This window comes from Microcebus murinus, chromosome 6 (genome assembly GCF_040939455.1).
Source record: "Microcebus murinus isolate Inina chromosome 6, M.murinus_Inina_mat1.0, whole genome shotgun sequence".
Taxonomy (NCBI): Eukaryota; Metazoa; Chordata; class Mammalia; order Primates; family Cheirogaleidae; genus Microcebus; species Microcebus murinus.
The window spans coordinates 95,536,452-95,562,026 of NC_134109.1; the positions used below are offsets into that span (position 1 = coordinate 95,536,452).

The 25,575-nt window shown below is 36.7% G+C and overlaps 1 protein-coding gene across 6 annotated transcripts in view; it reads left to right on the top strand.

The window, feature by feature from the left end:
* The window catches only part of RNF111 (ring finger protein 111), a 94,393-nt gene that overhangs the window by 66,215 nt on the left and 2,603 nt on the right, over nucleotides 1-25,575 (top strand). For 2 of the 6 annotated variants that reach the window (XM_012783016.3, XM_076004424.1), the window contains exons 7-13: nucleotides 7,256-7,514; nucleotides 12,993-13,341; nucleotides 15,558-15,710; nucleotides 17,099-17,225; nucleotides 21,666-21,758; nucleotides 22,569-22,664; nucleotides 23,720-23,847. In XM_012783016.3, the coding sequence (XP_012638470.1) occupies nucleotides 7,256-7,514; nucleotides 12,993-13,341; nucleotides 15,558-15,710; nucleotides 17,099-17,225; nucleotides 21,666-21,758; nucleotides 22,569-22,664; nucleotides 23,720-23,847 (1,205 nt within the window). The remainder of the gene's footprint in view (nucleotides 1-7,255; nucleotides 7,515-12,992; nucleotides 13,342-15,557; nucleotides 15,711-17,098; nucleotides 17,226-21,665; nucleotides 21,759-22,568; nucleotides 22,665-23,719; nucleotides 23,848-25,575) is intronic. The other 4 variants (XM_012783021.3, XM_012783022.3, XM_012783023.3 and 1 more) reach the window with 4 other exon arrangements.

Sequence of the window (25,575 nt, forward strand, 5' to 3'; positions counted from 1 at the left end):
ATATCAATCTGGGTGTCACATACTTTAAAAACAATTTTTTCTGTAGTTTCAGGGAAAGATGATAATTTCAACATGTAATCTGATAGAAAAGATTACAGCTAGATTAAAGCTAGAAAAAGTAAAAGAGAAAATCCAGAGCAACTGCTTTTCTATATCACTTGACCTTATACATGCTTTATCTTTTAAATTTTTGGCTGTTATTTCTTTTAGGTCAGACAAATTAAAAATAATTAAGGAGGGATTTTTTTAAAATAAAGATAGCTGCTATTATCAAGAGGAAATTTGGACTGAGCGCAGTGGCTCACGCCTATAATACTAGCACTCTGGGCTGAGGCGGGCGGATTGCTCTAGGTCAGGAGTTCATAACCAGCCTGAGCGAGACCCCGTCTCTACCAAAAATAGAAATAAATTAATTGACCAACTAAAAACATATATACAAAAAATTAGCCGGGCATGGTGGCGCATGCCTGTAGTCCCAGCTACTCGGGAGGCTGAGGCAGTAGGATCACTGAGCCCCGGAGATTGAGGTTGCTGTGAGCCAGGCTGACGCCACGGCACTCACTCTAGCCTGGGCAACAAAGTGAGACTCTGTCTCAAAAAAAAAAAAAAAAAAAAGTATAACTTCCTGTTACTGAAAATTTGGGTTGAAAGTAGTAGGAAAATGGTGAAGAAGTACATTGACTTCTCATACATTGATTAAAGAGATGCCACAAGTTGGGTCTCATTCACAAAATATTATTTTGTTTAATTAATAAAATAATACAGCTGGTTTGAGAGGGCAATTATGTGTACAATGTTTTCTTTCAACCTGTGTCAGTTAATTATAGGTAGAATCTCTTTTTACAATTTTTTTCAGTGTGAAATATACATAACCTATTTACCTATCTCTAGATAGAGGTATTTGTATTACAGGCAAAATTTAAGAAGAATCAGTAGTATCCCAGGCATTCAGTGGTGATAATGGGTATGAAAGTGAAGAGAGTGAGATTTTGAAGATAACAGTTTGAGACTCATATAGATGTTTGTGGGGCTATAAAATTAGCCATATACTCATGAGATAACTTCATGTAGTCTCTCCACTTGAGACCTATTGGGATACAGCAGGAAATCAAGGAATGGAAGAAGCAAACAACTGATCTGAGGATAGTTGATTGTGTAGATGTCTTGTGGTTTAGTGCCAGATTGTGCATAAGCAAAGAAGAGTTAAGCCTGCCAACAGAGAAGTTACGACTTTCTACAACAGGTGTCCTCAAAGTTTTTAAACAGGGGGCCAGTTCACTGTCCCTCAGTCTGTTGGAGGGCTGGACTATAGTTTTAAAAAACTATGAACAAATTACTTTGCACACTGTACATATCTTATTTTGAAGTAAAAAAACAAACGGGCAAAAACACCTGCATGTGGCCCATGGGCCGTAGTTTTAGGACACCTGCTCTACAAAATAGCCCTTATTGCTTGAGTTTATGTGATGTGACATGCATTTGTATGTGCATTTGTACTCTCTCTCTCTTTTTTTTTTTTTTTTAAGAGACAGGGTCTCGCTATGTTCCCCAGGCTGGGCTTGAACTCCTGTGCTCAAGCAATCCTCCGTCAGCCTCCCCAGAGTAGCTGGGACTGCAGGCATGCACTGCCATGTCAGGTGGCTTTCTCTTTTGATAGTTTTTTTTTTTTTTTTCAATTTTTATTTATTTATTTATTTATTTGTGACAGAGTCTCAGTCTGTTGCCCAGGCTAGAGTGAGTGCCATGGCGTTAGCCTAGCTCATAGCAACCTCAAATTCCTGGGCTCAAGCAACCCTCCTGCCTCAGCCTCCCAAGTAGCTGGGACTACAGGCATGCACCACCATGCCCGGCTAATTTTTTCTATATATATTAGTTGGCCAATTAATTTCTTTCTATTTTTATAGTATAGACGGGGTCTCGCTCTTGCTGCGGCTGTTTTCAAACTCCTGATCTCGAGCAATCTGCCCTCCACGGCCTCCCAGAGTGCTAGGATTACAAGTGTGAGCCACCACGCTCGGCCTTGATAGTTTATTAATAATTAGCATGATGCATCATTTATAATCTATGTGAAATAATGTTATTTCCCATCTCTGTACCTATCTTGCTTGCACTCATTTTACTTTCTAGAGTAAGAATTGAATGAACTGTTGGAATTGTGAAGAAGAGGATTCTTGTTGTTTTTTCCCTTTTCTTTTCATTCTTTACTTTAACTTTACCCTCAGTTCCTTCCAGGAATTACTTTACTCTCAGAGAATGTTCTTAATCATTGACTAGAGATGAAGCTAAGATGAAATTTGTCACCTTGATAAGATGTTGATACTCTAGACCATTTGACAATTTTAGTCTAAATAAGGAAGTCAGGAAAGGATTTAAACCATAAATATAAATTCACACTCTCACAATATTATTCTTAAACCTTAATTACCAGAATTGAGGACATAAATTCTATTTTCCAACTCAACAGAAAAAGGCCATTTACTTAACTAATTGTAGACACATAGTATAGAAGAAGAAAGAAGCTCTTCCTTTTCTCCTCAACAGCTTTTGCTTTATCATTATCCCCCTTCCCTTTCATCATCCAAAGGTCCTTTTGATTCTGTTGTCCCCTGAACCTAGAGCCTGGTCAAAGTAGAAAGACCACTGTGGGTCCTCTGAGGACTGCTGAGTGACCTGGGCTTCTGACAAATGTGTTGTCCTGGCTTTCTTCATCTATAGTCCTTCAGCTTCCACTATGGAATAGTTCTTGTATATAATTCCGTATATAACATCAAATCTTTATTTTCTTTAATCACATTTTGAGAAGTGCAGCTATTCTGAAGCTAAGCATTAAGTTTTTATTTAAATTACTTAAGAGTATAAAGAAGCAATTCTTGCTTAGTAATCTGCTCCAGAATAGAAGGTAAAGGTGTTTTACTTCAGACTTTTAAAATGTGCTTTTAGGGGAGTAAATTATTAATGAGTTGAGATTAAATCTAAGTTCTGGTTTATTTCCCAACTTAGTAAATGGGACTTCCCTAAAATCATATTCCTAATACTGGCATACCTTGGAGATATTGCAGGCTCAGTTCCAGACCACTGCAATAAAGTGAATATCATAATGTGAGTTACATGAATATTTTGGCTTCCCAGTGTGTATAAAAGTTAACGTTTACCCTATACTGTAGCCTATTAACTGTGCAACAGCATTGTCTATAAAAACGAATATACCTTAATTTAAAAATACTTTATTGCTAAAAAATGCAAACAGTTCACCTGAGCCTTCATTTAGTTGTAGTCTTTTTGTTGGTGGAGGGTTTTTGTAGCTTCAATGTTGATGGCTGTTGACTTATCAGGGTGGTGCTTGCTGAAGGTTGGGGTGGCTGTGGCCATTTCTTTCTTTTTCTTTTCTTTTTTTTTTTTTTTTTTGAGACAGAGCCTCACTCTGTTGCCCAGGCTAGAGTGCTGTGGTGTCAGCCTAGCTCACAGCAACCTTTAACTCCTGGGCTCAAGCGATCCTACTGCCTCAGCCTCCCGAGTAGGTGGGGCTACAGGCATGTGCCACCATGCCCGGCTAATTTTTTCTCTCTATATATTTTTAGTTGTCCAGCTAATTTCTTTCAGTCTGTGAAAGAACACTATGCCCAGCTAGGAATCACCATTCTAGATGCCATTAAGAACATTTGTGATTCATGGGAAGAGGTAAAAATATCAACATAGACAGGAGTTTGGAAAAAGTTGATTCCAAGCTTCCTGGATGACTTTAAGGGAATAAAGACCTCATTGAAGGAAGGAACTGCAGATTTAGTGGAAATAACAAAAGGACAAGAATTAGAAGTGGAGCCTGAAGATGTGACTGAATTGCTGCCATCTCATTATAAAACTTGAATAAATTGGCCCAGATGGGTGGCTCACACCTGTAATCCTAGCACTCTGGGAGGCCCAGGCTGGAGGATGGCTCGAGGTCAGGAGTTGGAAATCAGCTCTGAGCAAGAATGAGACCCCATCTCTACTAAAAATAGAAAGAAATTATTGGCCAACTCAAAACTTGTAGAAAAAATGAGCCGGGTATGGTGGTGGATGCCTGTAGTCCCGCTACTTGGGAAGCTGAGGCAGGAGGATTGCTTGAGCCCAGGAGTTTGAGGTTGCTGTGAGCTAAGCTGACGCCATGACACTCTAGCCCGGGCAACAGAGTGAGATTCTGTCTCAAAAAAAATCCCCAAAACTTGAATAGATTGAGTAGTTGCTTCTTATGGAAGAACAAAGAAAGTGGTTTTTTGAGATGAATTCTACCTCTGATTATGCTGTTAATATTCCTGAAATGAGAAAAAGAATTTATATAGAATTGTCCACCAACTTAATTGATTAAATAGCAGCTGGGTTTGAGAGGATTGACTCCAATTTTGAGAATTCTACTGTGGGTAAGATGTTATTAAAAGCATCACATGCTTCAGAAAATTTTTCATGAAAGAAAGAATCAATGCAGCTAACTGGCATGGTAGCTCACGCCTGTAATCCTAATACCCTGGGAGGCCAAGGTGGGAGGATCGCTTGAGGTGAGGAGTTTGATACCAGCCTGAACAAGAGTGAGACCCCATCTCTACGAAGTATAGAAGCATTAACTGGGTGTCATGGCACACGCCTGTAGTCCCAGTTACTTGGGAGACTGAGGTAGGAGGATCACTTCAGCCCAGGAGTTTGAGGCTGCAGTGAGCTAGGATGATACCATTGCACTCTACCCAGGGCTACAGAGTGAGACTCTATCTAAAGAAAAAAAAAAGGAAATAGAATGGTGACTCCTTTCTAGAAGGTTTTCAATTTACTTTGCCCAGATTCATGACAGAAGTCACTATGACAGCCTTATGAACTGTGTTTCTTATTATTAATAAGAGTTGAAAGTTAAAATTACCCCTAATCCACAGGCTGCAGAATGCATATGGTGTTAACAGGCATGAAAACAATGTTAATCTCCTTGTACATCTCCATCAGAGCTCTTGAGTGACTTGGTGCATTGTCTTTGAGCAGTAATAATTTGAAAGGAATTTTCTGAGCAATATGTCTCAACAGTTGGCTCAAAATATTCAGCAAACCATTCTGTAAACAGATATGCTGTCATTGGGCTTTATTATTTTCTTTATAGAGCATAGGTAGTATAAATTTATCATAATTCTTAAGGGCTCTAGATATTCAGAATAATTGAGCTTCAACTTAAAGTCACCAGCTACATTAGTCCTTAACAAGAGAATCAGCCTGTCCTTTGAAGTTTGAAGCCAGGCTTTTACTTTTGTAGCTACAAAAGTCCTAGATGGCATCTTCTTCCTATAAAGCTCTGTGCCATCTGCGAGGAAAATCTGTTGTTCATTGTAGCCATCTTCCATAAATTATCTTAGCTCGATCTTCTGGATAACTTGCTACATCTTCTACATCAGCACTTATTGCTTCACCTTCTACTTTTCTGGTATGGAAATGGCTTCTTTCCTTAAACCTCACAAACCAGCCTCTTCTTGCTTTCAGCTTTTCTTCTGCAGCTATTTCACCTCTCTTTGCCTTCACAGAATTGAAGAGCTTTGCTATGAATTATAAGGCATTGCCTTAGGGGAGTGTTGTGGCTGCTTTAATCCATCCAGATCACTGAAATTTTCTCCGTATCAGCAATAAGGCTGTTTCACTTACCATTTATGTATTCATGGAACACTTTTAATTTCCTTCAAGAACTTTTTCTTTGCACTCACAACTTGACTAATTGTTGGTGCAAGATGCCTAGTTTGGTCTAGCTTTTAGTTTGTTCTGTCTCAGCTTTCAATGTGTCTTCCTCACTAAGCTTAATCATTTCTAGCTTTTGATTTAAAGTGAGAGATATGTGATTCTTTCTTTCATTTGAACATTTAGAGGGCCATTAATTGGCCTAATTTCAATATTGTTGTATGTCAGGGAATAGGGAGGCCAGGAGAGAGAACAAAAGAGGGGAGAGTAGCTGGTTGGTGGAGAATCAGAACACATATTTATCATTTAAGTTTACTGTCTTTTATGGGCAGGGTTTGGGGTGCCCCAGAACAATTATGATAATAACATCAAAGATCACTCATCAGAGAGTACCACAATAGATATAATAATGGAAAAGTTTGAAATATTGTGAGAATTACCAAAATGTGAGCCCATGGTGTTGGAAAAATGGTGCTGATTGACTTGCTTGATACAAGGTTGCCACAAGCATTCAATTTGTAAAAAAAACCAAAAAACAAATCTCAGTATCTGCATAGTACAATGAAACAGGATTTGCCAGTAAAAGGAATCAGTGGGCTAATTTTTCCTTTCTTTTTTTTCTTTTTTGGACAAGTGAAGGGGGTTAAGAGGCAAAGCTCATATTTATGATTTAGCCTAAATAATCATGTGCCCTTTTTTATTTTAAAAAATGTAGATTTGTTTACACTATTAGAGTTTCACTTGAATACTTGCTATATGGAGTTTGGGACAGATAGGTTTTTACCTAGAACCTTAATGTTTTCAGTTGTGTGATTTTATGTTTTCTAAAGGCGTCCTAAATTACTAGTCAGGATTTAGGGGTAAAGGAGAATATGTAGTAAGTATGATTTTAAAGTTTCTTTCTCTCTTTCTAAGATGTATATATTGTGTAAGAATAGACTTTAAAATAATAATTAAACTTTTCAGCTGGGTGCTGGGCTCATGCCTATAATCTTAGCACTCTGAAAGGCTGAGCTGGGAGGATCACTTGAGGCCAGTAGTTCAAGACCAGCCTTAGCAAGAGTGAGAAACCATCTCTACAAAAAAAAAATAGGAAAATTAGGTGTAGGAAAATTAGGTGGGCATGGTGATGCTTGCCTGTAGTCTAGCCTACTTGGGAGGCTGAGGCAGGAGGATCGCTTGAGCCCAGGAATTTGAGGTTGCAGTGAGCTATGATGATGCCACTGCCTTCTACCTAGGAGACAGAGTGAGACCCTATCTCAAAAAAAAAACAAAAACAAACGCAATTTTTCTTGTTATAGTATGATCTTATACTTGATTTTTTAAAATTGATTTTAGATTTTAAGTATAAAACATTACAATTTTCAGAATCCAAAATATACTTGATATATACAAGATATCCAAGTATTTTGATGGTCGGCTCAGTAGGTCTTCATGCTGAAATCTTACTATTAATATTTTCAAATTAATTCAAAGATTACATTTTTCTTGGGTGCATTAGGAATACTTTTATAATATAATATGAAATGTTGTGACCAAACTTTAGACAGATAAAATATAGTTTTTCTTTATACAGCAGGCATTGCCAGTAGACCTGAGCAACAATGGTATCAGAAGTCATGGAAGTGGTGGTTTTCATGGAGCATCTGCATTTGACCCCTGCTGCCCTGTTTCTTCTTCCCGAGCTGCAATCTTTGGCCATCAGGCTGCTGCTGCCACCCCGAGTCAGCCATTGTCAATAGATAGTTATGGATCGACCATGGTTGCGCAGCCCCAGCCCCAGCCCCCTCCACAGCCCTCTCTGTCATCATGTCGACATTATATGCCACCTCCTTGTAAGTATAAATTTAACAGGCAAAAAACCTAGAGGCATATAAATGAAGCACTGTACATTCCTCCATGACATATCCTTTCATTAATCCTAATTCACAAAGTTTTAGTATTTACTGGACTTAGGAGTAGGGTGTATTTTTCTTATTTTAATATCTATGAAATTGAGGTGCATTGAAGGGAAGTTTTAAGGAACTTAGATTTATTCTTTAGGAGTAACTGAAGAAATGTGAAAGTTAAGTAGTATTTCTAGGCACCGTAAATTTTGTCTAAGAATTCTCAAGCAGTTAACTGAAGCATAAGAAAGAATTTCTTGACAGCAAGCTTTGGCGGTTGGAAAACGGATTTTATACTCATTTTGTGCAAGTAGTTAAAATAGAATCAGGTGTGGCTTTTCTAAGACATAATAGATATCATAAGAAATGATAAATACCCTTAGACTATGTAACATATTTATTACTTTCTTAAGTCATAAGCTGACAATCAATTGGAAGCTTAATAAATAGTTTGATAATAATCACTAAAAATTCATGCCAGGTATAAACCAGGAAGTTAGCAAGGAAATTAGTTTTGATTACATCACAAGGGATAATTTTCAGTTATATATCTTAGATTTTTTTCTTCCACTACAATAATTGTAGAACTCTATGTCCTGCAGACAGCTACAATCAAACCAGAATTTGTACAGTGAAACTGGTGATACATTATTTACCTTTTCAATAATAAAACTTAAAATTTGAAGTTGGAAAACAGATTTAGAAACAGGGTTCCTTTTTGAAAACCATTGACCAATGACCAAATTCTGGGTGTGAACACTGGTATGATATACAGGCTGTTTTGTAATACTTATTGGTATTCATCTTTAATTGGTCATCTTTTATTAAGAATTCAATGTGTGGTTTTCTGCCCCTCCCCTTTAAAAACAATATACCAAAGCCGATTATAAGTCCATTCTTTTTTTAATGTCCAAATAAATAAATAAATAAATGTTTTAAACTGAAACTTGTTTTAATTTTATTCTAAAAGTATCTTGTGTACATTCTAAAAAGTTCAAACTTCAGGGCCGGGCGCTGTGGCTCACGCCTGTAATCCTAGCTCTTGGGAGGCCGAGGCGGGCGGATTGCTCAAGGTCAGGAGTTCAAAACCAGCCTGAGCAAGAGCGAGACCCCGTCTCTACTATAAATAGAAAGAAATTAATTGGCCAACTGATATATATATAAAAAATTAGCCGGGCATGGTGGCGCATGCCTGTAGTCCCAGCTACCCGGGAGGCTGAGGCAGAAGGATCACTCGAGCCCAGGAGTTTGAGGTTGCTGTGAGCTAGGCTGACGCCACGGCACTCACTCTAGCCTGGGCAACAAAGCGAGACTCTGTCTCAAAAAAAAAAAAAAGTTCAAACTTCAGAATGATATAAAATGAGAAGGTAAAGCTCATTTTTCTTATCTCACTAATATTAATACCTCAGCAGCTGTAAAATCTTCCAGAAATTTTCTTTGTACACACACATGTAAAATGTTTCTCTCCTAAAAAAAAAGAGAGAGCCGAGCATGGTGGGTCAGGCCTGTAGTCCTAGCACTCTGGGAGGCCGAGGCGGGTGGATCATTTGAGCTCAGGAGTTCGAGACCATCTTGAGCAAGAGTGAGACCCTGTCTTTATTAAAAATAGAAAGAAATTAGCTGGATATTTAAAAATACATAGAAAAAATTAGCTGGGCATGGTGGCGCATGCCTGTAGTCCCAGCTACTAGGGAGGCTGAGACAGAAGGATTGCTTGAGCCCAGGAGTTTGAGGTTGCTGTGAGCTAAGCTGATGCCACAGCCCTCTAGCCTGGGCAACAGAGTGAGACTCTGTCTGAAAAAAAAAAAAAAAGAATAAGCCAAGAAAAGAGACAGTGGACAGATTGGACAAATAGGAATATATTGCAACCAATAATATCAATAAAAAAGAAAAAAAGGGATCATACCAAACATTATTTGGCATCTTGCTTTTGTTGTTTTTGTTTTAAAATCTAACAATGTATCATAATTGTTTGCTCATCAGCACATAAAAATCGAGCTCATTGGTTTTTAATACCCTTATGATATTTGATCATGTATTAAATCAGTTCTCTGTTGATGGACATTTAAATTGTTTGTAGTTGTATGTATGAGTTTATAAGATAACGTCGTAACAGCCAGATTGCTGTGTCAAAGGGATAAACTTTCAAATAAATACTGTTAATTTTTTTTCTAAGCATTTAGGGTGTGTGAATGAGAATGAAGGTAGAGAATTTAAATTGTATTCTGTTGTGTTAGAGACATTTTGATAACCCTGTTCTGAACTCCTTTTCCTATGTGGTATGTGTATATAATACACACACACATACACCTACAATGTACTCTCTCCTCCACTCTCCTATACTTCTTTTTTGATATATTTCCTATATTATTTATTTCTTAAATTTATTTTTAGAGACGTGGTCTCGCTGTGTTGCCCAGGCTGGTCTCGAACTCCAAGGCTCAAGCAATCCTACTGCCTCAGGCTCCCAAGTAGCTGGGACTACAGGCATGTGCTGCCATGCCCAACTTGCAATATGCTTTAATTCACTTGTGAATTTTTTTGTTCAAATTGAACTAGGGAAGACAGTGTGATATAGCAGAGCACTGACTTTAGAATAGAGAGATCTTGAGTTGACCTCCCGGGTCTGAGTAATAAGCTTAGTGACTTAATCTATTTGTCTTCACTTTCTTCACACTTCTAAAATGGAAATAATTCTTAATGGATATAAATTGTCACACTTTGACCCAAGTACATTAACATGCATACCAGTAGGACAATAAGAACATGTGTCTTTGCTTTTGAAAGATTTATCATCTTGATGAAATTTTAATAAACCACTATACTAGAAATGCTATTATTTAAAAGTTTTGTTATCAGGTTAATAAGATATATTGATAAGATATATAAATAAAGCCAAGCACAGTGGCACAAGCCTATAATTCCAGCTACTTGGAAGGCTGACGCAAGATAATTGCTTATGCCCAGGGTTTTGAGGCTGCAGTGTGCTATGATCATGCCTGTGCATAGCCACTGTATTCAAGGTTGGAAATATGTAAGTAAGACCACTTATGATTAATCATTAATCCATTGGTATACACTTAATAAAAAATGGTGTAAAAATTTAGTAAGTGTTGGAACAGATCATAATATTGCATCTGCAAGTATTATGTTGAAGTAATATCAAGAAAAAATTTTTTTTAAAAAACTGGCAAGAGGGCCGGGCACGGTGGCTCACGCCTGTAATCCTAGCACTCTGGGAGGCTGAGGCGGGCGGATTGCTCAAGGTCAGGAGTCAAAACCAGCCTGAGCAAGAGCAAGACCCCATCTCTACTATAAATAGAAAGAAATTAATTGGCCAACTAATACATATATATAAAAAATTAGCCGGGCATGGTGGCGCATGCCTGTAGTCCCAGCTACTCGGGAGGCTGAGGCGGGAGGATTGCTTGAGCCCAGGAGTTTGAGGTTGCTGTGAGCTAGGCTGACGCCCTGGCACTCACTGTAGCCTGGGCAACAAAGCGAGACTATGTCTCACAAAAAAAAAAAAAAAAAAACTGGCAAGAGTACACATAAATAGAAAAGGAAGGGATATGATGTAGGGGAATGTAAAATATGTCACTCTTCTATAATAGCAGCTTGTTTTGTTAGATAAACATTGAATTAAAATGATGCCTGAAGAGTTAAATAAATTGATTCATTCTGAAGCAAAACTAAGATTTTGAAATATTTGTGAATATTGTCTTGCATAATGACCATAGAAATAGAAAACTTTGAAGTATAACTGTGAATTTGAGGAAGGATAGATAATAGTGATCAAACACGGTGAATTCTTTTTTTGTGACCAAGAGGTGTACTGAGCTTTGTGCCTTCTTAAAGAGTAAAGGATTGAATTTAAAAACATAACTTTCACAAAGTTGGTTTAAAAATTTGTCTTACAACTTATATTGAGTTTCTTTTAAATACATGCTAACAAGGCATCCTTTGAAGATACAGAGAGTAAGTTATTGTTACCTAACTTTCAACCCTGCTAAATGACTCAAAAGCATTAAAAATTGAAGAAAACCCTTCTGTGATGAAACTAGAGAATGGCTATTGAACCTTAGCAGACTAAGAATATCTTCAATAAAATGAAATTTGGACTGAAATTTAAAGAGGAGACAAATTTTTTTTACATACCAAGTACTTGGAGATCTCAGAGCAAGAGAGATGTGTATTCTTCAGAGAGATTTTTCAGCAGTTACTTTTAAACATAAAGATTTGGAAAGAAGAAGAACCACCTTGTTAAGGGCTTATTTCCATGTCAGTTTCTTGGCAGTTATGTCCCCTTATCTTAATGTAGCATGGGAAAAATGACATGGGGTAGGGAGAAATAGAAAATTTCAAGAAATATTTATATCCTATTATGATAAAGCTTCCATATACACAAAGCAGACTTATAAGTCTATAAAAAAGACTAATAGGCCGGGTGTGGTGGCTCACGCCTGTATTCCTAGCTCTCTGGGAGGCTCAGGCGGACGGATTGCTCAAGGTCAGGAGTTTGAAACTAGCCTGAGCAAGACCGAGACCCCGTCTCTACTATAAATAGAAAGAAATTAATTGGCCAACTAATATATCTAGAAAAAAAATTATCCGGGCAAGGTGGCGCATGCCTGTAGTCCCAGCTACTCGGGAGGCTGAGGCAGGAGGATTGCTTGAGCCCAGGAGTTTGAGGTTGTTGTGAGCTAGGCTGATGCCACGGCACTCACTCTAGCCTGGGCAGCAAAGTGAGACTCTCTCAAAAAAAAAAAAAAGACTAATAACATAATAGGCTAAGCACACAAATATATAATTATGAGAAGAACAAATACGTGCTCAATAAATAAAATATGTTTTTTCTCAGAATCACGTTTACTTTAAAAATTTAGTGACTCTGGTGTTAATCAGGCATTCCTGGGTACTGTTGATGGAAATATTAATTATGGCAACCTTTTGGGAAGGGCATTTTGTCATTGGGCCTGAATTTAAAATATTCTTTCAGACTTAAAACTACGTATAGGAATTTATGCTACAAAATTGATCTGTGAGTATGTGCGTATGTATACATGGACATATATGAAAAGAGTGAACACGAGGGATCGTATACACAGACATTTATCACAGTATTTGGGTTACTTGCAATTTTTATTAATGGGGATTTCTTCAATACATTTGGTACATTGCCTGTAATAGAATGTTGTGAAGCCATGAATGGAGTAAAAGTGTATATATTGATATGAGAAGATATCTGATATCATTCAAAGAAAAAAGCAGGTTGCTTGAGCAGATTTAAGCACTGATAAACTATGCAAGAATTAAATATGTGCTAACATGTTAAACAGTACAATATAATAATAATATATACTTATAACAATATATAGTTAACTGCATAGTGCCTATGTTAACATACTTGACATATTTTTCTTGCAGATGCTTCTTTGACGAGGCCGCTTCATCATCAAGCTTCTGCCTGCCCCCACACTCATGGAAACCCCCCTCCTCAGACTCAGCCACCACCTCAAGTGGATTATGTTATTCCTCATCCTGTACATGCTTTCCATTCTCAAATATCTTCTCATGCAACGTCGCACCCTGTGGCACCTCCACCTCCAACTCACTTAGCCAGTACAGCTGCACCAATCCCTCAGCATCTTCCTCCTACACACCAGCCAATTTCACACCATATTCCAACCACAGCACCTCCAGCCCAGAGACTGCATCCTCATGAAGTGATGCAGAGGATGGAAGTTCAAAGGAGGAGAATGATGCAACATCCAACGTATGTTTTACAGTTTTTTAAAAAGAAAATCACATTTGCTTTTTCTTCTATTTCCTTTGGTCTTTTAAAACTATAAAACTTAGCGGGGTGAAGTGATGCATGCCTGTAGTTCCATCTACTTGGGAGGCTTAGGCAGGAGGATCACTTGGGCCTGGGAGTTCGAGTCCAGCCTGCACAACACAGCGAGACCCCGTCTCAAAAAATAAAACAAAGCTTTGAAATCTTTAGAAATGATGTAACTGTACTAAATCCTCATTCTCTAGGATATTGATTCTTCGCTAACCAGAATCTTCCTCAGTGTTTTCCTGAATTATAGATGTTGACAAAACAAGGTTATATCAGATTTAATGAAATCAGTCTACTTTCAGCATATGTCCCAGGATCATTTCTTTATGCAAACCAATTTTTTGTTTGTTTCTACAGTATCTCATAGTAAAAGTTAATGTTAAAATCGATCTTGAGGAATAAGATCTAAAGATATCAAAGATTTGACTTAACTTATTATATTTATTATATGTTACCAGAGGAAAGAAAAGTATTAATAAAATTTTCAAAAACTGACATTGAAGCCAGGTGCAGTGGCTTGCACCCATAATCCCAGCATCTCGGGAGCTTGATGCTGAAGGATCACTTGAGGCCAGTAGTTCAAGACCAGCCTGGGCAACACAGCGAGCCTCTGTCTCAAAAATATAATGAAACAAAATTAGCATTGCCAAATATTCGTCTTAATTTATTTATAAATTTAAATATTAAAATATTCTCCCAGATTTATGACTTTTTTTAATTTTGATAATTTAGGATCTGATTTTCTAATTCAGGGCAGCAGACTCTGTTTGGTCTAATTCTGCCTGCCTATTTTTGTAATTAAAGTTTTATTGGAAAACAGCTACACTTGTTTGTTGACATATTATCTGTGCCCATTTTCACACTAGAAAGGCTAAGTTGAGTAGTTGCAATTAAGACCATATAGCTTTTAGAGCCAAAAATATTTCCTATTTGACTCTTTACCTAAAATGTTTATAAAACCCTTGATCTAACTAATCTAACTTGAGTAACTTCTTCCTTTAGTTTAATAGTTTAAAATTCAGGATTTCTGACTATTGCTGCCATTCTAATATAGTACTCCTTTATATAGAAAGTTGTCAGATTAATCACCATATCCTCCAGTAGCTAGCAAATTATTCTAAATCATTAAGGCTAAACATGCAAACTCTGCAAATTCGACAGTAGAAAAGAATTAGAGTATAACATATTAATCCCTGGGACTAAGCTTTCTTTAGTGCTCCTTGGTAAGAATTTTGTGACCATTTGCATGGGTAAATTTAACTGAATTTTGGAAGAGAAAATACAGTACACTGGGAAGCAGAATAAAGAATGTGATTGGAGCTAAATATAATTTTCCTAGGTGCGTTAACATGTACTACATGTATTTTGAAAAAAATTTACAAGGTTAAAAATTTTTTTCTCTTACACTTTTATTCATTAAAATTGTTGACTGTCTTTACAATATAAGAGTTAATGGGTTAGTCACAGTGGCTCATGCCTGTAATCTCAGCAGATTGGGAAGCCAAGGTGAGAGCACTGCTTGAGGCCAGGACCAGCCTGGGCAAGGTAGCAAGACCCCATCTCTATAAAAAATAAAAAATATTAGCCAAGCATGGTAGCCCTCACCTGAAGTCCCAGGTGCTCAGGAAGCTGATGCAGGAGTATCCCTTTAGTCCAGGAGTTGGAGGCTGCAGTGAACTATGATTATGCCACTGCACTCTAGCCTTGGCAACAGAGCAAGACCCTGTCTCAAAAAAAAAAAAAAAAAAAAAAAAAGTGAATGAAGAAAAATAAGTTTCCATTTTCCTGCCTTATTTGTTTATATAAGATTACTAGTTTGTACCGAAACATTTGCTTGAGAGGGGGTGGTTGATTCTTTAAAATTTTATTTGTATTCAATTCCTATTATTCTTCTGTTTAAACTTTTGTAAAGAAGGTATACAAGATACTGTTAAATTGCCTTTTTCCTTTGATGATATTTGATTTGGAGCCATTGGAATAAATAAGCAGTTAGAATTTGTGGAGGAGGTTATAATTTCTTGATTTTTTATTAAATAAGTTTACATTTTATAATTTATTGACATAAAATTAATTTTATGACTAATATAGATGTTTATAACATTCTAGATTTTTTCTACATAAGAAATAACCAATTATTCAATTATTTCCAGTGGTCTTTTTGTGTTCTGTGTTTCCAGGCGGGCACATGAACGCCCCCCACCCCATCCACATAGAATGCACCCAAACTATGGTCATGGGCATCATATTCATGTGCCTCAGACTATGTCTTCACATCCTCGACAGGCTCCAGAAAGATCTGCCTGGTTAGTACTTTCTTTAATTTCAAAGCTGTGCTCAGCAGCTTATTGTAAAATGCTTTGTAGTGGAATGCCATACAGAAGGGTAATGTGGAGAAATGTAATTCCCCATTTAGCTGTGAGACACTGCCTCTGGCCAAGTAGAAGCCTGGAGAGGAAAGAGGAAGAGCTTGAGTTCTGGGGCAGGGAACATGTTGAGGAGTAGAGCTTTTTTTTTTTTAATTTTGAATTGACAGGTATATTTGGGGGGTACAGTGATTTTTTGATATATGTATACATTGTGGAATGATCAAATTAGGCTAATTAGCATATTTATCACCTCAAATATTTATAATTTCTTTGTGGTGAGAACATTTAAAATCCTCTTTTAGCAATTTTGAAATACACAATAACATTATTATTAACTGTAGTCACCATGCTGTGCAATAGATTACCAGAACTTACTCATGTATAACTGAAATTTTGTATCCATTGACCAACATCTCTTTGTGCATTCACTGCCTCCACCCCCACTTCTGGTAACCAAAATTGTACTCTCTACTTCTATGTGTTTGAGTATTTTAGATTCCACATGAAAGTAAGAGGAGGAGACCTTTTGTTTTTCTGTTTTTTTCAGGAGTGTCTGCTACCAGAGTTAATTCCCTAAACTGATACTACTGTTCACAACTTCTTTATCTGACTCCCACCTCTTAATTTGCTCCAATACCTCCAACTCCTGCCATTGACAAGAGAAATCCAGCCTGCATTCTCCTAGGCTTGTGGTCTTTCCTAGAGAAACAGAAGCAGAGTTTGATTAAATTTTCTTTCCAAATCTGTTGTGTGTAGGCAGTCATTGAAGATCTCGATCCACAGCGACTTTTGAGACAGAACATAAAGTGAGAATGAATAAATGAAGATTTAGCATGTACCAATTTAACCTTTTCTAAAATTTTATTTACCCTTTATTATAAGGTGTAGAAGAGTTTGCTATTCTAATTATCCTTGATGTCATCAACCAAGAGATGATTTCCAACCAACAAAAGCCTGAGGAGCATCTATAACATTCAGATAAACCAAGAAAGTAAACTCTATTTTCTGTGCTCCTCATGTAGAACCAGGCTTTTAGATTGGAAGGGACCTTAGGAGCCATTCATTGTATTTCCTTCCTTTGTAAGATGTGAAACCAAGTATAAATGCTTATTCCTCATGTTCCCAAAATTGAGTTGTTTTCAACTTTCATTTCTGAAGTATATTTGAAATTACTAGTTAAATCAGTTGTGCTAAATTATCTTTTTCTCAGCTATGTTAAGTTAAATCTTAGATTACTTTTTAAAGTGTTAACATGCTCCCATTTCTGTTGATAATCAAAAGACTATAAGGAGGACTAAAGTTAAACTATTCTCATCCTTTGTCAGGGAACTGGGAATTGAAGCTGGAGTGACTGCAGCTACTTACACACCTGGTGCATTGCATCCTCACTTGGCCCATTACCATGCACCCCCTCGACTTCATCACCTACAATTAGGAGCTCTTCCTTTAATGGTAAAATGGAAAATTTTCAATATTGTGACATGTTCTTCTAAATGTAATCTTCCTTTTCTAAATTAAATATTTTATTGAAAATACTTTAATATATTAGTTGTAATAGGTGTTTTCCTAGAATTTGAGAATAGTTATTCTTGTTACATGGAAATTGTGCCATAAAAGGGTATTCGATGTATTAAAATCTGTATTTGTAATTTGCATTGTAAAATGCATTGCATGTACAAAATGTTAAAAAAACAAAGTGAATGTGTTCTGTATACCAAGATAATCTTGATTCACTATCACCAGGACATGTGCTTTAGTTATTTTGCCATGAGTAGTAATAGATATGTTCTGATGCATTCATACTTTGTCTTCTAATCTGCTGAAGGACTATGCTAATTCTCTACATCTGGATTGAACAGGTTCAGATTTTGTTGATACCAAATTAAGTGGTGACGAACAAGTTCAGCAAACATTTACTGAGTTTGCTATTTGTAATACATGCTAGTTATAGAAGTGGTACACAACTGGGAGTAGTTTTTATCTTGTTATGGGTAGAGGTACTGCAGGGAAGGTTTCAGAGAAGCCTTGTACACGTGACTTTCAAGCAGTGTTTGGATTTTAGAATGGTTCTCTTGTAGAGATTATAGCATGTAAAGACCTATCATGTAGCATAAGCACTGGGAACTCCTCTGAGTAAATTGGTGTTTATAGTTCTTAGGGGCGAGAGTCAGGCAGTAATAAGAAAAAAAGCTGCTCTGCCAAGGAATTGGAACTCAGGAACCCTTGAAGGGGGAATGTCCTGATCATGTTTATGCTTTTAGAGTGATTTAATCAGATTGTAGTTAAAAGGACCACCTCCTCAGTTATGTAGAAAATAGATAAGAGTGGGAAGAAGAAAACCAGTGAATACATCATAATAGAAGAGGTAAACATCGATGAATACTTGAACAAAGGCAATAGCAGTTGGCATAAAAGTGATGGGACACATTTTAGTAATACTTAGGGTGACTCCCAGATTTCTGGCTTGGCTGAAAAGGTATATAGTGTTGATACTAAGTATATTGGAGAATGTTAGGTAAAGGTTTGAGGAAGGGGTTAGGTGGGTTGGGTTTAGATCCATACTGAATCTAACACCGTATCAAGATTGAATGTCCAGTAGGAAGTTAAGTTTATGGTTTGGATTTACAAAGGTGTTTGGAGTAAAGATGTGTTGGTGATCTGTCAATTTATAGTGTTAAAATCCATGGAAGGGGATTATGTTTTCAGGGAAAATGTATAGAATGACAAGAGTGTGAAAAAGCCTTAGAGAGTGATATTAATAATACTGCATCTGAATGATAATACTGTACTTCAAACAAAAGTATTCTGAGTTGACATTAGAATAATGTCAAAAGTACAACTGACCCTTCAACAATGCAGGAGTTAGGGGAACTGACCTACCATACAGTCAGAAATTCTGTTATAACTTTTGCCTCCTCCAAAATTTAACTAGTAAGCTTACCGGTTTAGATAATTTCAGAGGTAGGAGTTCCTTTCTGATTTCCTTGGAGATGTGTAGGAGGTTGAGTTATCTGGTGAGTAATATTGATCTTGCTTATAAGAAAAGTTGCAGATAATTTAAATAATAGGCTACTTGAAGATTAAAAGTTATTACTTTACTTATTTTAAATTCTTTTTCACTTATGAATTGTCTATTAAAGCTGTAACTCCTGCTTTTGAAGTATGCTGTGATTCAGTGGAGCCTGATTAAAAAGTAATGTTAGCTGGGCGTGGTGGTTCACGCCTGTAATCCTAGCACTCTGGGAGGCCGAGGCGGGTGGATTGCTCGAGGTCAGGAGTTCGAAACCAGCCTGAGCAAGAGCGAGACCCCGTCTCTACTATAAATAGAAAGAAATTAATTGGCCAGCTAATATATAGAGAAAAAGTTAGCCAGGCATGGTGGCGCATGCCTGTAGTCCCATCTACTCGGGAAGCTGAGGCAGGAGGATCGCTTGAGCCCAGGAGTTTGAGGTTGCTGTGAGCTAGGCTGATGCCACGGCACTCACCCTAGCTTGGGCAACAAAGCAAGACTCTGTCTCAAAACAAAACAAAACAAAGTAATGTTAGAGGCCAGGCACAGTGGCTCACGCCTTTAATCCTAGCACTCTGGGAGCCTGAGGCAGGATGATCACTTGAGGGTAGGAGTTTGAGACCAGCCTGAGCAAGAGTTTGACCCTTTTGTCTACAAAAAATAGAAAAATTTGGCTGGCCGCAGTGGCTCACACCTGTAATCCTAGCACTCTGGGAGGCGGAGGCAGGCGGATTGCTCTAGGTCAGGAGTTTGAAACCAGCCTGAGCAAGAGTGAAACTCCATCTCTACCAAATTATAAATAGAAAAATATAAATTATAAATAGAAAGAAATTAATTGGCCAACTTAATATATAGAGAAAAAATTAGCAGGACATGGTGGCTTATGCCTGTAATCCCAGCTACTCGGGAGGCTGAAGCAGAAGGATTGCTTGAGCCCAGGAGTTTGAGGTTGCTGTGAGCTAGGCTGATGCCACGGCACTCACTCTAGCCTGGGCAACAAATCGAGACTCTGTCTCAAAAAAAATAAAAAGAAAAGAAAAATTAGCTGGGCATGGTGGCACAGACCTGTAGCCACAGCTACTCGGGAGGCTGAGGCAGGAATATCGCTTGAGCCCAGAAGTTTGAGGTTACAGTGAGCTGTCATGCTGCCACTATACTTTCACTGGGCAACAGAGTGAGACTGTATTAAAAAAAAAAAAAAGAATTAATAGTAGAGATTTATTTATAAAGATAGGAGGTGTTGGTGTTCTATCCCAGAATCTCCCTTTTTTAATACAGTTGACTCTCAGTGTTGATGGTAGTTAAGTTCTATACAGTTGCTGCAAACACAGTTATCAAATATGGAACTCCTGGGGAAAATACAGGGTTAGATTACTGCAAGCCTCTGGTCACAACACTAATCAATATATTACCTGGTCTTATGTGTGTTTCTGTTTAAAAACAACTTATTTAATATATATTGTTGATTCATTAACATTGAACTCTTAGCAATACTATAATTCACGCCTAAATGAAACTTATCTAACACCTGTTCTCTCCATAAGGCACATCACCGCCTTCTTGGCTTAGGAACACTAGACAGTACTTGAGCATTATGGTTGAGGGCCATTTTAAACAACAGAATCACCAACACAAAGCACAAAAATGTGAAAAACCTGGCACTAAGTAGACCACAAAAAAGATATTTGTTTACAGTATTAGCTCAAATCAGAAGGCAGAGCTTTGTTCTACACACAGTTTGGAATACTAAGTTACATGTTGGGCATCTAGAATTTTTGGCTACTCTGCTTATGTCCCCACATGACTGTGTAAAAATCAAAAGTGTTGATTTTGGGCCTGTAGGCCCAAATAAATTTTAGCCTGTAGGCCAATTCACAAATATAGAATCCATAAATAATGAGAATTGACTATCCTAATAAAAAGTTAGAAAATGTTAAAATTTTCACTAACAGAACCAAGGAATAAAAGGTGTAGGGTAGTTTGATTGTTAGGAAGCTAGAGAAGGGAAGTAAAAAACTTTTATCCTGAAATTAATGTTTTTGGAAAATTAATGCACATTTTTATTTGTTAATACTGTTTTAAGTAAAGCTCGGATATTGACAAGATATTATGAAAATTTTTGTCTTTTCAAGTTGTGCTACTAAGAGCATCAAGCTTAAGTTTGGGTATTTTAAGAGTTATTTTAGGCTGGGTATGGTGGCTCACGCCTGCAATCCTAGCACTCTGGGAGACCAACGCAGGAGGATGGCTTGAGCTCAGGAATTTGAGACCAGCCTCACTGAGAGCAAGACACTGTCTCCACTAAAAATAGAAAAAATTAGCTGGGCAACTAAAAATAGAAAAAAAAAATAGCTGGGGATGGTGGGGCACACTAGTAGTCCTAATTACTCAGGAGGCTGAGGCAGGAGGATTGCTTGAGCTCAGGAGTTTGAGGCTTCTGTGAGCCAGGCTGATTCCATGGTACTCTAGCCTGGGCAACAGAGCAAGACTCCACCTCAAAAAAGTAATAGAGGCCAAAAAAAGTTACTTTGTAAATGATTTTTTTTCCAGAATATTATGGGGTTATAAATATTTTGGTTACGTGGATTGCTTTTGTACTGCTTGAGTCAAAGTTGTAAAGTGGGCACATCGCCCAGATAATAGTGTACATTGTACCTGTTAGGCATGATTTCAACCATCCCCTCGCCCCCACTAAGGGATTATAATTTAAGAGGAACCTAACCCTGTTACAGGATGCTTCATTGAAGTTATGTGTACTGATTTAAGTTGCAGTTTATGAGTAGTTGAATGGAAAACATTTAGGGTCTTGAATTATTCAGTGTTAATAGTAAACCACAAGTCTATTCTTAATTGATTTAGCCTGTTTTCTTCTATTAAAATAGGTTCCTGATATGGCAGGTTATCCTCACATCCGTTACATTTCATCAGGATTGGATGGAACATCATTCAGAGGTCCTTTCAGGGGCAATTTCGAAGTATGTAATAAAGTAAATGAAGATATTTGCCACAGTATTTTTAATGCAGAGAGCGTATATGTTTGCCATTAGCATTCACAGTTGTGTAGGACTGCTACGATGGCTGGGAATCAGAAGGTAGTAAAGTGTTTGGTTTTCTGATGTTGCTTTGGGGAGTTACAGAAAGATTTACAAGCAATATTAATCTTAGAGTCAAAAGTTACTTACATATTTAAAGAAGAGTAAATGAAAATATCTAATATAGGAGAATATAAAATTTATTATATCAAAATAAATATTAGGTAATATACCATCAAATATGGGGCGAACCTTAATGCTTTTGACTAAGCTTAATTTTCAGAGAAATACTCCTGAAGAAAGGGAAACATGTAATTCACTTTGTAGCTGAACATCTTGTTTGAATTTTCAGGAAGAACAAATCATTTAAATATAATTTAAAGTGTTGTGTTTCTTTATGTCAATTTGGAAGTTGGAAACAGTGTGACTTAGAACTATTACTGTTTGATTTGTTTCTTATACTTACTGACTCTATACTACCACATGGTAATATTTTTGCCATAACTTATAAAGATACCTTTGCTGTAGCACTTCAGTTGATTGAGAAAAAAGATTATAAACAACCATTTGCCATACTGTGTATAAGAAAATTTATATAAACAACCATTTATTTTGTCATGAATAAGGTTTTTTGAACAGTATATTTATATTGCAGGTTTATGTGTATGGAAGATTATTGCTTTTACAATATTGACAATACTGTTCAAGGATTAACTATCCTTGCTTTTAATGCTAGTTGTTATTCACTTTCAGGAACTGATTCATTTGGAAGAAAGATTAGGAAATGTCAATCGTGGAGCGTCCCAGGGGACAATTGAAAGATGTACATATCCACATAAATACAAAAAGGTAAGAATTTAGTCTATCAAACTTCTAGAATATTATTGAAATGCATAACATTTTTATTAAAATGATTATGGACCTTCTTTGGATTTGTGGGATCTAGCAACTAAATTATTAAATTTAAAGGAATATATACCTACTGTTTAAAAAAATTTGAAAGTAGAAAAACATATACTAGTGTTTCTTCCCCTACAGATCTTAGCCTTCCTTCTCAGAAGTGAAATCACAGTTAAAAATTTCTTAAGTATTTTTGAGATATTTTTGTGCATTTTCTAATGTGCATATGTATAATATTTTTTTCTTCTACTTTTAAAAGTAACTTAAAGGGGATGAGATGTACATGATTTGCACATTGCCATTTCATTCTATATCAGCACCCACACATTACCCATATTGTTTTTAATAGCTTATACAGAATCCTATCATGTGTCAGTACCATAATTTTTTTAACTATTCTCTTATTTTGATGAACATTTTACTGATGTATATTTTTTATATTCAACCCTCAATTCCTTTTGTAGTATTATACAATATCTGGAAGTTATGGAGTAGACAGGTTAAATAATTTCTTATAACAACAATAAACAATGTCTATGCTATACAGAAAATAATAAATTGTTAAAATTACTGTTCTTTGTATTTTTCATCTGTTTTCTGAGAGTAATAATAAGATATTACCACTTAAGTTTTTTTAACTGTCCAAGGTAAATATTATAATTAACTTTAATTTATATGAATGTTACTTAAAGTATTCATTAGTAAAATAAAATTTGTTTATCCTCAAGATAAAAATATAATTTATATTTTGTATCATTATTGTGGATTAAAATTAATAGATTTCAAACTAATGAATTTCTGTTAAATTTGATTTTGCTTTTGATGCTCATTATTAAAGGGTCTTAAAAAGAATACTTGATGATAGTCACTTAATTCATGCATTAATTCATGACAGTCTGACCTGGGAAATAAGTGTGGGTGGATATGTGGTTTTGTTTTGTTTTGTTTTTCAAATAAATGCAGACTTTACTCAGTTGTTCAATAATGTCATCTCTACTAATAAGGTAACAACTGATTGGTTCTCACAGAGGAAACTGCACTGCAAACAAGATGGGGAAGAAGGGACTGAGGAAGACACAGAGGAAAAATGTACTATCTGTTTGTCTATTTTAGAGGAAGGTGAAGATGTGAGGTAACTAGATATTAATTATCTAAACTCTATTTTCAAAATTGTACAAGGAAATTTATTTGAAAGTAAACTAGAAACCAAATAAAGATTACTCTTTTTTTTTTTTTTGAGACAGAGTCTCACTTTGTTGCCCAGGCTAGAGTGAGTGCCGTGGCGTCAGCCTAGCTCACAGCAACCTCAAACTCCTGGGCTCGAGTGATCCTTCTGCCTCAGCCTCCCAGGTAGCTGGGACTACAGGCATGCGCCACCATGCCCGGCTAATTTTTTATATATATATCAGTTGGCCAATTAATTTCTTTCTATTTATAGTAGAAACGGGGTCTCGCTCTTGCTCAGGCTGGTTTTGAACTCCTGACCTTGAGCAATCCGCCCGCCTCGGCCTCCCAAGAGCTAGGATTACAGGCGTGAGCCACAGCGCCCGGCCCTAAAGATTACTCTTGACATACCTTTTTACCAATCTCTAACATGTAGAACTGGCTTCATATAATGCTTGAAAGAATAAATAAGTTGGCCGGGCGCGATGGCTCACGCCTGTAATCCTAGCACTCTGGGAGGCCGAGGCCGGCGGATTGCTGGAGGTCAGGAGTTCGAAACCAGCCTGAGCAAGAGTGAGACCTCGTCTCTACTATACATAGAAAGAAATTAATTGGCTAACTAATATATATAGAGAAAAAATTAGCTGGGCATGGTGGCGCATGCCTGTAGTCCCAGCTACTCGGGAGGCTGAGGCAGCAGGATTGCTTGAGCCCAGGAGTTTGAGGCTGCTGTGAGGTAGGCTGACGCCACGGCACTCACTCTAGCCTGGGCAACAAAGCGAGACTCTGTCTCAAAAAAAAAAAACGAATAAATAAGTTAAAGTCACTGTACTACCAACAAAGGGTGGGAACAGAAAATCTATACTGCCTATTTTGGGGCCATACCAAGGATTGGCCAGGGAAATTTTGTGGTCAAATTGTCTTCTGTAAATCTTACAGAAATAACTTGAGAGGGGTTTGGGGAAACTAGACAGGTATCGTAATGTGTTCTTCAAAGTTTAAAGGGAGTCCAGATTAGCTCTCTGCAGTTTGTTTTACAGCATCTTTTATAAATTGATTTTGCCCTTAAACTTCCTTTCAATTTGTAGTATTATTCCCTTCTTACACCTTTGTGATTTAGAAAATGTTAGTATGCTAACTCTATATTAATTTGGGGCATTTTCTTTGTATAATCTCTTAAGTAATTGTTTTGTTCCTATTCTCTGGTTTTTAAAAAATGTAACACAATATACCATAAGATACAGGTTCTAAAACATATATAACAACTATGTGGTAATATTGTTGACCTAATTTATAAGGATAACTTTGTCATACCTCTTCAATTGGCAGAGAGAGAAAAAAAATTTTAAGGTTATTTGCATACTATATTCCCACTGAATGTGTATAAATAAGAAAGTTAATTTCTGTTATAGTATTGACAGATATTAAAGGACAGTTGGAGCACCTGTTTTTGCTATTATTTTTGCAAAATATTAAGAAGTCTAAAAGTGTATAAAAAGTCTTTTAACAGTGGATAGAAGTAAAGTAGAAATGTTCACTTGAGTCAGTAACTTTTATCCCTGTTACACTTAGATTTAATGTTGCCATGTCTTGCCTAGAAGCTTTATTTTTCAATTTCTAATTGATAACTTTGTAAGATATAAACATACTAAAGTAAACATCTCCTTATAACCTACCTATAAAACAGTAGCACAGT